General features: G+C 42.1%; 1 protein-coding gene across 1 annotated transcript; it reads right to left on the bottom strand.

Moving 5' to 3' along the window:
- Nucleotides 1-270: 270 nt before the first annotated feature.
- Nucleotides 271-16864, bottom strand: ankrd54 (ankyrin repeat domain 54). The gene is made up of 8 exons (XM_078268980.1): nucleotides 16194-16864; nucleotides 15216-15263; nucleotides 15018-15116; nucleotides 14752-14823; nucleotides 14452-14499; nucleotides 11895-12019; nucleotides 11662-11769; nucleotides 271-1844 (listed from the first exon to the last, which is right to left on the bottom strand). The coding sequence occupies exons 1-8, from the start codon at nucleotides 16573-16575 to the stop codon at nucleotides 1770-1772; spliced, it is 957 nt and encodes a 318-aa protein (XP_078125106.1). The 5' UTR covers nucleotides 16576-16864; the 3' UTR covers nucleotides 271-1769.
- Between the last annotated feature and the right edge of the window lie 86 nt (nucleotides 16865-16950).

Below are 16950 nucleotides of genomic sequence, written 5' to 3'. Positions count from 1 at the left end.
CAATGCATTCGACAAAGCTCTGATATAATAATAATACATTAATTTAATATAGCACCTTTTACAGAACAAAGTCACAAAGTGCTTCACAAGAGTAAAATTGTTAAAAATAAGATCCTGGTCAGGAACTGTAAAATGAATCCTGAACTTGACAGGAAATATAGTTTGCAAAATGACAACTACATAAGGCACTCTAATTGAATATGTTGATGTTGAAATGGATTTGGAAACCCAGATAGATAGACCAATCTTCAAAGCACAATATTTCACAAATTTAGACAAACATATGCATTTATTAATTTTCATATACCCATTCCCAACAACAGTTCAATCATTTTTTTTTACAGTACAGTTCACATACAAACATAACATGCAATACAAGAGAAAAGGCAACGAGATACAACGATGCTGTTGATAAGAAAACCAAAAATACGTTTAATCACGTCAAGAGAAATATGTCTCATAATTATCATTGAACTTATCTAATAAAGGCAGGCAAAAAGAGAACATGTCAGCACAAAGACACAGCTGTGACACACACACACACACACACACACACACAGTCTCTTTCTCTCGTACACACACACACGAGAGCTGAGATCCTACTGCACTTGGCTTCTGTTCCACTAGCTTCCTGTTGTCAATATATATTTCCCTAAGTGGTTTCTTTGATCCTTTTCTAAAAACATAGCATGTAATATTCTTTTCTGTCCATAAGCTAAATGGATATCTACTACACTGCACTACTGGACAATACATCTTTTAATTTGAACCAAGATAAGAATATTTTTGTCTGCATTGTTTACATATGAGTCTTAGCCACAAGCACACTATAAAAAAAACTCATCAGAGCTGTAAATGCTAACTAAATGCAATATTGTGTTATCTTGGTTAAAATGGCAAGGTGTTCAAATGTTACTGTCCTGTAGAGTAGTACTGTAGATACATATTTAGTTTGGAATATGGGCAGAAAACCTCTGCATCGTGGTTCTAGGGCAGCTGTGCAATTAATCACGAAAAACAATGTAATCGAGAAAAACAATTATTTTGCACATCACGTTTTGCAAGTGAACTCTTATTTTGTCTTGTGTTCTGAAATGAAATATGTTTTAAGGGCCTTTCACAGTTCGAGGTGTTTTCACTGTTGATTTTTTTTAAAAGGTCCAATGTGTAGGAATTTCTCGTACGAAGGAGATCGTATATCACAATCAACTCTCTCGCGCCACGCAGCTCAAAGTACGTATTACAGCTACGGTAGCCTTCACGCTTCAAAAAGACGCTCTATTGCTCTTTTCAATCTCCTTTTTCTGGGCGAAGAAGAAGAAGACTCCTACTCACACTCACACTCACACTCACACACACACACACACACACACACAGTCCTGTATGTCCCTTACCTGCTAACGTATTTCTAGATGCAGCATGAATATGGAGCGTCTACCCCAGTTCATGCAAACACAAATGTAACATTTCAAGCCAATAGGAATACTTGGAATTGATGGTGGAGGTAAATATTCATGAAAAAGGACACGTTTGTGAACGGGCAACACAGATTTAGATGATGAATAAGTAAAAATGTTACACACTGGACCTTTAAGTTCCTGTTGAATAATCGTGATTTCAATGGTGACTAAAATAATTGTGATTATGACTTTTTCCAAGATCAAGCAGCGGTTCAGTACATGGTTCAGCATTTGCTCGTCTGGCCAAGGGGGAGCAGAGGCTTTCTTCAGAAAAGTAGCAGGACTTTGGCTCTCCATACGCTTTATCTTCTACCTATCTCCCAAATTCTGTTTCTGTAGACTGAGTGATGTAAAACTGGCCAATAAATCGGTCACCTCATCCACCTGTGGAAAAAAAAAAAGCAAAAAAAAACATACAACAGTGTGTGTTATAGAAATCTAAGTAAATGCATAAGAGTTAATACACGCAAACCTAAAAAAACATACATATAAGTTTAGTTACACCATTCATCTTGTTTTTATGCATACAAATCATTCAAGTAGACAATGAAGATGATGAATTATTTTATTTTGGTTAACAAACATGAAAGAAACAATTATTTCCCACGATTTGCCACCACAGCTAACCAAAAAAGGAAAAGGCTGAAGCCAAGGCTTATTTTTGCCTATCCTATAATCCCCATAAAATCACCCAGAAATCCTCCAAAACTAAAAAAAACTAAATACTTGTGTACAATCCTAACTTAATAACCCTTAATTATATTAGATTTTACGTTTAAAAAAATTTACACATTTTCAGCTCATCATTAAAGACAATTCCGGCACCAAATGACCCTAGGGGTTAACAACAGATGTTAACCAAAGCATTGAGAACAGTGTAAGCGTACAGACAGTTCATTAAAAAGACAGATTATAAAGACAGTAGCTCCCAAGACGGCGGCCGCCTGTATACGAGAACGTGACGGTCTTTATAATCTATCTATTTAATAAACTGTCTGTACACTTACAATGTTCTCAATGCTTCTGTTAACATTTAGGGACCCTCATTATGCTACCGTTGAAGTGTGGTGATATTTTGAGCCTTTTTAGTGGTATAATAAGCGATTTGTTTATACTTTCCCTGTGCCCTGAATACTAGCGTTGTAAACTAATCAGCGGTCCGCGCTAGCTTGTTTCAAGCTACAAACACATTCATTTAGCATGAAAACATGTCCCAGAGAGCGACAGAGTGGGTACACATCTGTTATTAACCCCTAGGTTCGTTTTGCGCCAGAACTGTCCTTTAAGTGAACAGCTGGTTCAAGGCAGAAAACTGAGAAACGTTAAGTTCCCACATTGTGTTACAGGTCAACGTGTGCACACACATTAAAGTTCCCAGATTTAAGTTACTAAGAAGCCCTATTTGTGAAAAAAAGGCAATTTCACTGCTGTTTTTCCACCTAATTATGTTTTGGTTCTATCACTTCCTCCCTTGCTGACAGGCATATAGCAACAGTAACTATGGAGGGGGCCCAGTCAACAAAGCGTGACATCACTTCCTGTTGGAACTGTTTTCTCTTCATCTAACATTCCATGTCACTTTTCTTTTGATTCAAGGCTTAATATGCATATGCAAGCTAATGTAAAGTATCAGTGCTATCGTTATTCTGTATACTGTACGAGACTAATAGTGTAAGGCAATGTTTACAGCGTAGTAGAGAAGCCACGGAGGTTTGTGTTTTTAATATATTTCTCTGAGCAGTATGAACAATTATGTCAATGAAACCCGAAATTAGCTCTTAGTATCTCCATCGTTTACACGCAGCTGTTCTAGCTGTAGCTAGTCAGTGTTACAACTCCATTACGTGAGCTGTCTGCCAGGGAAATCAAGACACACATGATTAGGTTTATGTTACAAGTTATCAACTCCAAAAATTACCCAATGGAGCTTTAATGTGACATCATTTTTTTCCTTTGATCTGCACCGTTACATTATATATAGCGGTACAACATTCGTTAAAGCGAGCTTCAAGGCAAAGAATTTTGCATCGAGGATTTTTAGTAAAGTAATTATTCGAGTTACTCAAGGAATTGTTTCCGCCCTAGTTTGCAAGGAGTTTTTCTTTTACTTATTAAACAAAGAACATGGATGTCGCGTGCGTCACAGCTACGTTGGAAGAAGAAAAAGCTGACACAGTCAGGAGAAATCCCTGCACACAGGCAGCAGAAATCCCCCCGAAAAAGCGTTTGCTTTTAAAAAGAATCAAGGGTTTCATATCTCATGGCTTCAAAAAGTCCGTCAGAAAAGACAAAAACAACTGTGAGTCAGCTGATGAGTTGGGGACTAGCAGTGGCGTCAAACCCCAACCAGGTTGCTCTGACATGGATGTAACCATGAAGGAACCCCGAGAACAAAACCTGCTCCCAAAAAACAGCAACTCTCTCCAAGAAAACGACCGAAGTTCAAACATCAGAGAAAGGGAGAAAGAGATGTGCTCTGGACAAATCCTCAGAAAGAAATGTTCGGTTTTAAAGAGAATTAAGGGTTTCTTCACCCTTACATCCAAAAGGACATCTGAAAGCACTCAAAGCATCAAGAAAGGAAAAACATCTCACAGTAAAGTCATCAAACAGGGGAGGTCATATGAAAATTCTTTGACTACCAGTGAAGATGAACCAGTGACAGCTTGTTCCCACTGGGATCTGGATGGATTGGCAGCCCACAAGACATACACAACCTCTGACAGTGAAAAGGAGTCATCGACTTCCAGCACCAATGAACCCCAATCAGATAGTTCTGATATGAATGGGTCAGATGAAGAGTTGTCGATTTCTAGTGAAAATGAACCCCAATCAGATAGTTCTGATATGAAGGAGGATTCAAACAGTTTAGTAGTCTCCAAGGGATCAGAACCCGACTCCGAAAACAACGGCGATTCTGACAGGGACGTCGTCGATGACAAGCAGGGGGAGTCCGATGATGAGTCATCTACTAGTTTTTGGAAGGGTTTCAATAACAATGTACTGCACAAGCGCTATGAAAATGCTGTCCTCAAGGTAGAAAATGCAGTTCTTAAAAAAGAGATAGAAGACTTGAAGGACATTTTTGAGAATATACGTGAGGTGAACTCTGTCCTTCAGGCAGAATACAAAGATCTGAAAGAGCAACGTCGGTTCAAAAACCTCGACACGAATGAACCCAGAAAAAAAAGAAAAAGGAAATCTCACAGTGAAGTCATCCAGCAGGGGAAGTCAGATGGTAATTCTTCCACCAGCAGTGACAACGAACCGCAGCCAGGTTGTACCCGTATGAATCGTGATGAATGGGTAGCCCGCAGGAACAAAAAAAGAAAATCTCAAAGTAAAGTCATCAAGGCGACTACTGGTAACAACATTAGCGACAAAGACCATATCCCTGGCTTCACAACCCACAAGCTATTCGGTATGCTATTCTATCTTCCAGAGGGTTTCATTAGTTTTTTTCAATCGCAAGAGGCATGGGCACAAGAGTATCACTGGTGTGAATAAAACACTTAAAAATCTCCTTAAAAAAGCCGGGTTCGGATATACAAAAAAGCTGTTTAAAAGACGGCCAGATATTAAAAACAGGTTAAAAGATCCACTGGACAGGACGGACAGCGGGAGATTAAAACTTGAAATAAAAGGTCAACTCCACAACTACCCCGGTCTCTCTCCTAGAGACATTACAAAATAAATAATTAAAATAAATAAAATATATATAGAGAGAGTTATGTAAATAAATAGCCCGGCGTCACAATACAAAATTCATTCTTAACCCAATATTAAAAACATTATTTATCCTCAAAAATTACAATGAAAACATTTAAAGGGTCTAAAATACTGTCTGAATTACTTGCCCTTGAGGTTAAAAAATATATACACATACCATTAAAAATTAGTAATAAGTGCTGTGTTTAAAAGTGCTTTAAGAAGTAAAAAGAGCCACACAATAAATAACCATAAATAATTACCGTGCATTTGCACGTCACTCAGATACTGCAAATCATCGACAATGAAAAGGGAACTCCTTGCCGAGTTCAATGATACTGCACACAAGACTCTACATCATACAGTTCATTAGCTGTGAAAGGGGGGCGTGGCCAAAGCATCGGGGTCGGGGCAAACCAACCCCGGTTGGTTTTTTACTAATAAAAAAGGAAGTCTGTGCTGACTTCATTGATACCTCACATAAGACTCTACCTAAAACGGGTCACCAGTTATGAAAGGGGCGTGGCTTAAGCATAGGGGGCGGGCCAAACCATCTATCCATCCATCTTCGTCCGCTTATCCGGTATCGGGTCGCGGGGGTAGCAGCTCGAGCACAGGACCCCAAACTTCCCTTTCCCGAGCCACATTAACCAGCTCCGACTGGGGGATCCCGAGGCGTTCCCAGGCCAGGTTGGAGATATAATCCCTCCACCTAGTCCTGGGTCTTCCCCGAGGCCTCCTCCCAGCTGGACGTGCCTGGAACACCTCCCTAGGGGGGCGCCCATGGGGCATCCTTACCAGATGCCCGAACCACCTCAACTGGCTCCTTTCGACGTGAAGGAGCAGCTACTCCGAGCTCCTCACGGATGACTGAGCTTCTCACCCTATCTCTAAGGGAGACGCCAGCTACCCTCTTGAGGAAACCCATTTCGGCCGCTTGTACCCTGGATCTTGTTCTTTCGGTCATGACCCAGCCTTCATGACCATAGGTGAGGGTAGGAACGAAAACTGACCGGTCGATTGAGAGCTTTGCCTTCTGGCTCAGCTCTCTTTTCGTCACAACGGTGCGACAAATTGAATGTAATACCGGCCCGCTGCGACGATTCTCCGACCAATCTCCCGCTCCATTGTCCCCTCACTCGCAAACAAGACCCCAAGGTACTCGAACTCCTTCACTTGGGGTAAGGACTCATTCCCTACCTGGAGAAGGCACTCCATCGGTTTCCTGCTGAGAACCATGGCCTCCGATTTAGAGGTGCTGATCTTCATCCCAGCCGCTTCACACTCGGCTGCGAACCGATCCAGTGAGTGCTGAAGGTCACAGGCCGATGATGCCATCAGGACCACATCATCTGCAAAAAGCAGCGATGAGATCCCCAGCCCACTGAACTGCAACCCCTCTCCACCCCGACTACGCCTCGATATCCTGTCCATAAATACTACAAACAGGATTGGTGACAAAGCGCAGCCCTGGCGGAGGCCAACTCTCACCTGAAACGAGTCCGACTTACTGCCAAGAACCCGGACACAGCTCTCGCGGGCCAAACCATCACAAATTAATAAGGAACTCTCTGTTGAGTTCAATGATACCTCACACAAGACTCTACGTCATACAGTTAATTAGCTGTGAAAGGGGGCGTGGCTTAAGCATAGAGGGGGGAGTCCGATGATGAGTCATCTACTAGTTTTTGGAAGGGTTTCAATAACAATGTACTGCACAAGCGCTATGAAAATGCTGTCCTCAAGGTAGAAAATGCAGTTCTTAAAAAAGAGATAGAAGACTTGAAGGACATTTTTGAGAATATACGTGAGGTGAACTCTGTCCTTCAGGCAGAATACAAAGATCTGAAAGAGCAACGTCGGTTCAAAAACCTCGACACGAATGAACCCAGAAAAAAAAGAAAAAGGAAATCTTACAGTGAAGTCATCCAGCAGGGGAAGTCAGATGGTAATTCTTCCACCAGCAGTGACAACGAACCGCAGCCAGGTTGTACCCGTATGAATCGTGATGAATGGGTAGCCCGCAGGAACAAAAAAAGAAAATCTCAAAGTAAAGTCATCAAGGCGACTACTGATAACAACATTAGCGACAAAGACCATATCGCTGGCTTCACAACCCACAAGCTATTCGGTATGCTATTCTATCTTCCAGAGGGTTTCATTAGTTTTTTTCAATCGCAAGAGGCATGGGCACAAGAGTATCACTGGTGTGAATAAAACACTTAAAAATCTCCTTAAAAAAGCCGGGTTCGGATATACAAAAAAGCTGTTTAAAAGACGGCCAGATATTAAAAACAGGTTAAAAGATCCACTGGACAGGACGGACAGCGGGAGATTAAAACTTGAAATAAAAGGTCAACTCCACAACTACCCCGGTCTCTCTCCTAGAGACATTACAAAATAAATAAAATATATATATAGAGAGAGTTATGTAAATAAATAGCCCGGCGTCACAATACAAAATTCATTCTTAACCCAATATTAAAAACATTATTTATCCTCAAAAATTACAATGAAAACATTTAAAGGGTCTAAAATACTGTCTGAATTACTTGCCCTTGAGGTTAAAAAATATATACACATACCATTAAAAATTAGTAATAAGTGCTGTGTTTAAAAGTGCTTTAAGAAGTAAAAAGAGCCACACAATAAATAACCATAAATAATTTAAAATACATCATAGAATAAAACTACACTGTTAGTAAAATGCATAAAACCAATGGCATGTGTATCATCATGTTAAAAAGCAAGTCATTCAATTTGTAATAATAATAATAATAATAATAAATATTAGCAATAAAGACAGAAACACAATCAAATTATTAAAATATAGCTAAGGCAGAGTAAAAGTTATAAAGGACAACCAAGGCATCTTTAAAATATTTATTTAAAAAAACCTATCAAAACATTAACATATTAGGTAAGACCCCCTCTGCAGGTAGAACTTGAACCCCAAAAAATAAAATCTGAGAAGCATGCTATAAAAGACGTAATTAGGGTTAGGGTTAGGTGCCTTGGAGGCAGCGGTCGCAGCGCTGCCTGGAAGGAGCCGTTGGGGGCAACAAACACCATCGAGCGTCACATTAGGTAGGCTATGAGAGCCCAAACGGAGACGTTTGACAACACCAACACTGACGGCTCAAAAACGCTGCTTAAAAACCGTAACGTAGCAATGTAAATGTAGTGTGAATCTCTTCGGGTTTGTTTGGTTTTCCTCCCACCATAAAGATAATTAAAGCTGCAAGCAGCGATGGACGGGCCCTCGCGCTCCTGCGCGCGTCGGGGTTAATGGCGGACACCGCTCCTTCCGACCGTGCATTTGCGCGTCACTCAGATACTGCAAATCATCGACAATGAAAAGGGAACTCCTTGCCGAGTTCAATGATACTGCACACAAGACTCTACATCATACAGTTCATTAGCTGTGAAAGGGGGCGTGGCCAAAGCATCGGGGTCGGGGCAAACCTTTACCAATAAAAAAGGAAGTCTGTGGTGACTTCATTGATACCTCACACAAGACTCTACCTAAAACGGGTCACCAGTTGTGAAAGGGGGCGTGGTTTACGCATAGGGGGCGGGCCAAACATCACAAATTAATAAGGAACTCTCTGTTGAGTTCATTGATACCTCACACAAGACTCTACGTCATACAGTTAATTAGCTGTGAAAGGGGGCGTGGCTTAAGCATAGAGGGCGGGCCAAACCATGACCAATGAAAACGGAACTCTCTGCTGAGTTCAATGACACCTCACACAGGACTCTACCTTAAATGGTTCAAATGGTATGAAAGGGGGCGTGGCCTGTGCAAGTGGGCGTGGTTAAAGTATAGGGGGCACACATTATAAGTTTCATATAAATCGGCTGATGTTTGTCATATAAGGCCGTTTTCCTGTTGTCAGCGGGGGGCGCTATGACCAAAAGTCAATATTGGCCTGTATATGTCCTCAGGCCTGGGCTCTTGTTGATTGTGGGAAATTTCAAGCAGATATGACAATGTACACTGTAGTTACAGCCACTTTCTCGTTCATCGCATTCACACTCAAAATGGCCGCCACGCCCACACCGTTTGACAAAAAGTTTTTCTTTTAATAACTTTTCATCGTTAAAGTGTTGAGATGGTAGAGACCAAATTTGAAGTCCATGGGATGAAATCTCTAGGAGGAGTTTGTTAAAGTATAGCACCTTGACTTTTAGGCCTACTTCCTGTTGCCACTAGGAGGCGCTATGACTTTGAGTACATTTTGTCCGGTAAATGTCCTCAGAGTTAGAGTCTTATGAATCGTGAAACGTTTCGAGCCAGTTGGACAATGTACACTCGAGTTACACCCACTTCCTGTTTCGATGGCGAAACACACAAAATGGCCGCCCCGCCACGGCCACGCCCTATGACGAAAAGTTTTCTTTTAATAACTTTTCATCATTAACGTCTTAAGATGATACGGCCCAAATTTGAAGTTGATCGGATGAAATCTCTAGGAGGAGTTGGTTAAAGTACGACACGTGGAAATGGCCAAAATCGCACTAATTTCGAACTTTCAGTTCAAAATGGCGGACTTCCTGTTGGGTTTAGGGTGTGGCTCCAATGACGTTTTTTGTACGTATCGTTTGTTGTATCGAGCGTTACATTAGGTAGGCTTTATGAGAGCCCAAACAATATGTGTGTTCATTATATGGTATGTGATATACCACATAATGAAACATAAAACAAGTCTCTCTGAATTACACCAACAGAATAGCTACATTTCTGTGTGGAGATGTTTTGGCCTCTGAGACTACATTTACATCGCTACGTTTTGGTTTTAAAAGAATATCTTTTGCTACGGTTACGCGTCGCATTGCAGTCTTAAGGCCTTTTTATGCTTCTGCGTCGAAGAACCCCGTCTGCGTCTACGCCGGACCCTACACCGCAGCCTGACGCGCACCTCTCGTAAAATGTAACTTCACATCGCTCGGCCGTGGCTTGGTAGCATCTCATTTCCTCCCGACTCATTTCCTGGTTCTCCTTCTCCATAAACAACATGAAATCAAGGAGAGGGTTAACTTCTCCTGCTCCAGATTTCCCACCGTGGTCAGAAAGAACAGGGAGACACTTTGTTTCTCACTATGACTCTAGAGTCGCTACACGCTCCGAAGATAATCGCCATCACTCTCTCACTTCTCCTTCGCTCTACCACACACTCCCCACACACACACACACACACACACACACACGCCGGCTTGACGCACACACCAGCACACAAGCATAAACATCAGGCCACTTACGTAGGAAAGATCTGCGTGGAGCCTCCGCAGAACCATAAAACGGCCATTAGAGGCCGTAAACGGAGACGTTTGACAACACCAACACTGACGCGACTGTCTTTATAATCTATCTTTTTAATAAACTGTCTGTACGCTTACAACGTTCTCAATGCTTCTGTTTACATTTAGGGACCCTCATTATGCTACCGTTGAAGTGTGGTGATATTTTGAGCCTTTTTAGTGGTATAAAATAGTGATTTGTTTTTACTTTCCCTGTGCCCAGAATACTAGCGTTGTAAGCTAATCAGCGGTCCACGCTAGCTTGTTTCAAGCTACAAACACATTCATTTAGCATGAAAACATGTCCCAGAGAACGATCGAGTGTGTACACATCTGTTATTAACCCCTAGGTTCATTTTGCACTGGAATTGTCCTTTAAATTCATTCCATAATTTAAGCCCCCAAAACTGAAAGACATCTATATTTTACATTAAGGCTGTTTTATGCTTCTGCGTCAAAACGACGGCGTACCCCCGCAGACCCCTCTGCGTCGCCGCGAACCCCCCTCCGAGCCCTCCGCCGTAGCTCGACGTGCACCTCCAAAAATGTGTAACTTTGCGTTGAGGCGACGCAGACCGCAAGGACTGTGATTGGTCAACTGGTCCTGTGTGTTGACGGTCGGTGTTTCCAGCAGCGTACTGTGGGGAGCAGCAACATGCTAGTTCACTGACATCAGCTTTGCAAATAAACTCAGACATATTTTGGTTACAATGACGGGGTTATCCGTTTGTAAAGAGTCTATATGTCAGTAACGTTTTGAAATTAGCACTTCGCCAGCAAGCAGTACTTTGTGGGCAGTTGTGCTAAAGTTAGCTTGCTAACACGACATAAACTGGCTGGCAGACACCTCGCAAATAACCTCAGACTTGTTTCTGGTTACAGTAACTAGGTCAATGGATTTTACTGTGTCTATTTCTCGATACTTTTTTACAAAATCTAAGGAAATGCCAAACAAATAAGATTAACATTTCAGCACGACAGTCTGGGTTTGCCATTCTGAGTACCGTTTCGGTGGTGAGCGACACAGACACAGGCGACACCCCCTAGCGTTATGGCGGTGAAATGCACCGCGATGCAAAGCAACCCCGACGCAGCAACAGCGTAGCTACGGCACGGAGTTGACGCGGAAGCATAAAACAGCCTTAAGTCCTCACTTTACCAGTTTCAAATCTATTAAGTATGTAGGTCTCACCTGCTCTTTGGTGCATGTGTGCTGCAGCTGGGTCGAAATGTGCTCCAGCCTCTCTTTCGCTTCACTCTGGCCCATTAAGTTCAGGTATTCCCTCAGCATTTGAATGATCTACAAAAGGTGAAAGTCAGACATACAACTTTTCAGCAAAACTGAATGAAAATGAAGAATGAAGCTGCCGAAACAATTGGGATCTACCCGAGTCCTAAAACCAGGCAAGTTAATGCATTGTCTACCTGTGTGACTTCCCCTCTCAGGGTTTCTAAGCTGCGTGAATCTCCCTCCTGCAGAATATTAAGCTTGGAGCGTGCTAGATGCAGAGGGGTCCTGCCTGCTCGGTCGAGGGCGTCCACACGGGCTCCTAAACAGACACCATAAGAACACAAATCTCTCAGTTACACATAGTAATCCACAAACTCTCAATTCTAATTAAATAATAATCACACAAGGCTAAACCTGTCTGTTTATAATAAGAGTGTCTATAGTGTATATATTACTATTTTTCTATTTCTTATGATACTTTTTTTGTATATTTTTCCTATTTCTATTTATAGTGATGTGTGTGAATTTCTCTGAGCTCCTGTAGCAAGGGAATTCCCCCAGTGTGGGCTTTATAAAGTCTATCTAATCTAATCTCTTAAAGCACTGATTCCCAACCGGGGGTACTTGTACCCCTGGGGGTACTTCTGCCGTTGCCAGGGGGTACGTGAAAAGATTGGAGAGTAGCTCAACTCATTTTGAAAAAATAAAAGAATAATGATTTGATTACAAGAATATATCCACATATTAACAGGGTCTAACACTGTGACACCTGAACACTACACATCGCAGTCATATAAGAGTGTGTGAAAACTAGTCAGCAAGCGAGCTGTTGCTTGAGCACAGAAGTTTAAACAGGTATCCAAAAGTAGTGACTAAAAAGTTCAAATAATTAGCTAACAGTAACGTTGGTGCCTCTGGTGTGTGTGTGTGTGTGTGTGTGTCTTGTTTTCTCTCTCTCTCTCTCTCTCTGTCTGTCTGTCCCTCGTTCTGCCCTCCTCCCTCTGCCTGTTGCACACCTGAGCGTAATCAGTGCTCAGGTAGAGTGGGGGAGGTGATAAGAAGGCAGAGAGTGAAGGGACAGAGGTACATGGAGAGCACACTAGTAAGGAGTTTCCTCCTCACCTTTTTTCTCCACAAGCAGGTTTGTGTTTCCCGACCTCCGTGCACACTTCGGTGCTGGAGTTTTGTTATTTTAGTTTATTGTGTTAGTTTGGGCTGGAGATTACCGGAAGTTCAGCTATTTGTCTCTTTTGTTTGTTCTAGGATTAGTTTACAATTTTTGGGGGAGACGCGGGGAGGTTGGTCCAGCGTCTTGCCATATTTCGTTCTTTTTGGCCAGGGTCTCAGTCCCTTTTTGTTTCTTTGTTTGCTACTTTTGGGAAGATTTTTGCATTATTTAATAAAGCTTGTTGGTTAATTGTAATTGTTAACCTTATGTCTGGCATCTCTTTTTGTATATGTTGCATCCTCCAATCCCTTTTGAGCCTTGGTTTGATTCTTTAAATGGAGGCCGTAACAACGTTAATGGATACATGATTGAAACATTCAGCCTCGCCCCATATGTAGCAATAGCCCAGTAGGCTGGTGGTAGGATTGCTGACCAAACCAACCTAAATACTGACAGGAAAAATTGTATTGCATGATGTGGTACGTGAGTTCATCCGACAGGGCTGTGGGGGTTCCTCACACCAAAAAGGTTGGGAACCACAGTCTTAAAGGATCAAAATCACTCATAACCTTTGTGGATATACTGTATCTTTGTATTTATTTGCCACAACCGCATTGTGTAAGGTACAGGACAGCTACAGACATCCAGAGATTACAGTCCCACACCTGAACTACATTTGATGGAATGTCTTAAATCGAACTGAAATCATTTTAAATCTGCTTACGGTATGTTTGTTCTAAGCAGCCATCTTTTGGTTGGAAATGTACAGACAGCCCAAAAAAAGTTTGTTTGGCTGACCGGTGTATAATCCAATTCTATACTGAGACACCAAAAAAATAGCATAACAGTCAGTGCTCATGTTTGTCTTCATCTACAAGAAACCAGGGCAAATTAACGAGATAATGACAAAAGTTAACGCAAATTCCTTTAACGCATTTGGGCCTCAGGCCATTCCGTAGTTTGGGAAATCAGGAAGGGATGCAGCAGTAACGTTGTGGATGGCTGGCACAAACAAGCCTCCTTGAGCAGAAATGCATAGAAGAAAAAGGGGTCTTTGGCATAGCAAGTTCAGATTTTATTTTTAATGATTACCACTTTTGCCAAGTTCAGTTGCAAAGCCCTGCCAGATGGTTCTCTCCACAAGACTCATTTATTTGCATGCACACTACTGGTCAAAAGTTTGGGGTCACTTAGAAATGTCCAGTCCACTCCATTATAGACAGAATACCAGCTGATCTGAGTGGGATGCCGAGTTTTAATGCAATATCTACGTCGCCCATCATCAGCAACCATTCATCCAATGGTCCAAAGGCACATCCTGTTTACTAATCTGATATTTTAAAAGGCTAACTGAGAAAACATTGGAGAACCCTTTTGTAATTATGTAAACACATGATGTAATCTGAAAACTGCTGCCCTGGTTAAAGAAACAATGCAACTGATCTCAGCTGGTATTCTTGGTCTATAATGGAGTGGAATGGACATTTCTAAGTGACTCCAAACTTTTGACCAGTAGTGTATATGACTGGGAAACTGAGTTATATGTATGCACACAGAATTCAACACATCTACAGCACTCTCACCTCCTCTCAGCAAAGTGGTGATTACAGGCACATGGTTGGTACAGGCCGCTGCAGAAACAAGTAAAAATGGGCAAGTTGCAACAGAAAATGCAAGAATAAACGTGTTTTAAACCACATGTTGCATGCAAAACCATCACGAAAACGTAGTTTGCCTTTGTCATTCTGCAGAATGGCTGTTCATGTTTAGCAGGTGTGAGCCTACAGCAGCTGCACAGTTGTGTCAGAGTGAAACCACAATCGTATGCATTACTGGCCACAGTGTTACAGGTTTTACGGGCCATGGGGATTATTCTCTCTTACCCAGATGGAGGGGGGTATTCCCCAGACTGTCTCGCTGGTTGGGGTCAGCGCCGTGGCTCAGCAACAATTGCACTACAGAAAAAAAAAAAAAGGTTGACTTGAAACTGTCGCTGATTCTAAAATGCATTGTACACCAAAGGGAAGTGTATAAACAAATTCATAAATATCAGAAATATTTGCAGTATGGTGAACAAACTGCTTTTCAAACTGAAACCATAGTACGTGACTCCAATAACAAGGTCACAAGGAGTTAATCACCAACCTACCAATGCTCTCATTGCCATTGCAGGAAGAGAAATGGAGGGCTGTCCTTCCCTTGTCATCTGCTGCACAGGGGTCTATGTCATCTTGCAGGAGCTTTCGAACTGGAAGAACACAATTGTATTAGCAAGACACGGCCTTTTATCATCTTTCCCTCACACCACTTGTAAAGGCATTTTACTGCATCACCTTACTGCTGTTACCTGTGTCAATGTCATTGCCGTTTGCTGCTTCCCTCAGTCTTTTCACAGCTGTGGAGATAAGACATTCAGAGTGACAAGTATGTAAATAATGATTAGATGAATGGGGTCATTGATGCATGACATCGGAGCAACAAAGACTTCATTCACGTAACACTGGACATGGATTAGGAGAATCCGCCTAGGCCAAAATGTAATACTTGACTTGTACATACATGTCAACAAACTGATTACTTTTAGTTTCAGGATGTATTTCACAGAACAAACCATTTACATCTCACATTTTAACTTTGTAAGAAATGTTTCACTGGACAGAATCTGCAGATCAACTTAAATGGCACTTCTTTCTTGTACATTATCTGTTAGAAGGAACTCTTGTGGTAATGTATTCACGTATATTTGTGCGTGCATGCATAAGAGTATGCATGTATATAAGCAAGTGTATGTTGTATGTGCAAGTCAAGTATTACATTTTGGCCTAGGCAGTTTCACATAGTGGACAACATGTTATGCCTCAGATAATCAGATGAGACTAGATAGCTACTGAGATTTTGGTCATTACATCATACTGTTTTCTTCTGGTAATCACTGCATAACACTGTAATATAACTAAATTACCTTTACCTGTTTGGGTATATCTATATTACTCACAGGTATATATTTTAAGTCACCATAACCCATCTGTCATTTGTATAAAATCCCCATACTCACAAACCTAGAAGTGTAAATATTATTAAACACATTGACCATTTCACAGTAGTAAACATAAACATTCTAAATGGCGTTTGAAGTTTATTAACTGACAGGACGTTAATAAAGGGGCCAGGCTGTTGCTTAGCAATGGAATTCCATTGAACAGGTATATCAATTGTAGCTAAACGAATGTAGCTAACAGCTAACGTTAGCTCTCTCCACACCACACGCACACACGCACATCTTGTTTAGTTTTCAAGTTACCAGAAAATGTTAAGTGTCCCTTACCATAAATGTCTTTACCCATTGGACCGAGGTTCCGGACAACTCTGTGGTGCCGCCTGGCCCTGCTCCCCGTCACCTTCCCCATCTTGCTCGCCACCCCACCGGTTCCACCAAGCTCACTTCGCCCCGGCTCCCATAACAAGTGCAGGTACCGGAGTTCTTTGTCGTCTCTCTGTCCGACTCGACCCAACACCACTTTGCCCTCGCCAGTCCCACTTATCCCAAACCCCACAGCAGCGGTACCCCCCGGGTCCATACCCCGCTGCTCTCTGTCCAACACCTCCCGGGTTTCGTCTTCGGGTCCAGGCTCCACCATGTACTCCCCTTCGGAGCTGGAGCGGTCATTATCCGAGGATGGTGCAACGATTGGGCTCCACCCGTCCATGCTCTATCGTGACATATGTATGTTGTGTTTATACTACGTTCCTTACTACTACCACCGCCAAAGCAAAAAGGAAATAAAGTCGCCTTTAATGTTGGGCGGCTTTGAATATGACAGCTGCGCCGTCAGCGACGCCATGGGGCCATTGCACGGCACGTCAACACAGAAACTCCCCCCATTAAAGTCTTTGTATCCTGGGTAATTTGCAGTATTTTAACAGCAGAAGACACTTCCTTTACAGCACCAAAATGTCCACTCTTTCACTTTTTCACAATCGGGTAAAAAGGTAGTAAAATGCACAGTCATTGTACAGTCAACAGCTCAGTGCAATGACGACCAATCAGATTCCGTGTTGTTCATTAGCTCCTGTCCAATAGG

This window comes from Sander vitreus, chromosome 15 (genome assembly GCF_031162955.1).
Source record: "Sander vitreus isolate 19-12246 chromosome 15, sanVit1, whole genome shotgun sequence".
Taxonomy (NCBI): Eukaryota; Metazoa; Chordata; class Actinopteri; order Perciformes; family Percidae; genus Sander; species Sander vitreus.
The sequence above is the reverse complement of the archived record's forward strand: the minus strand, read 5'-3'. Positions and strand labels throughout refer to the sequence as shown.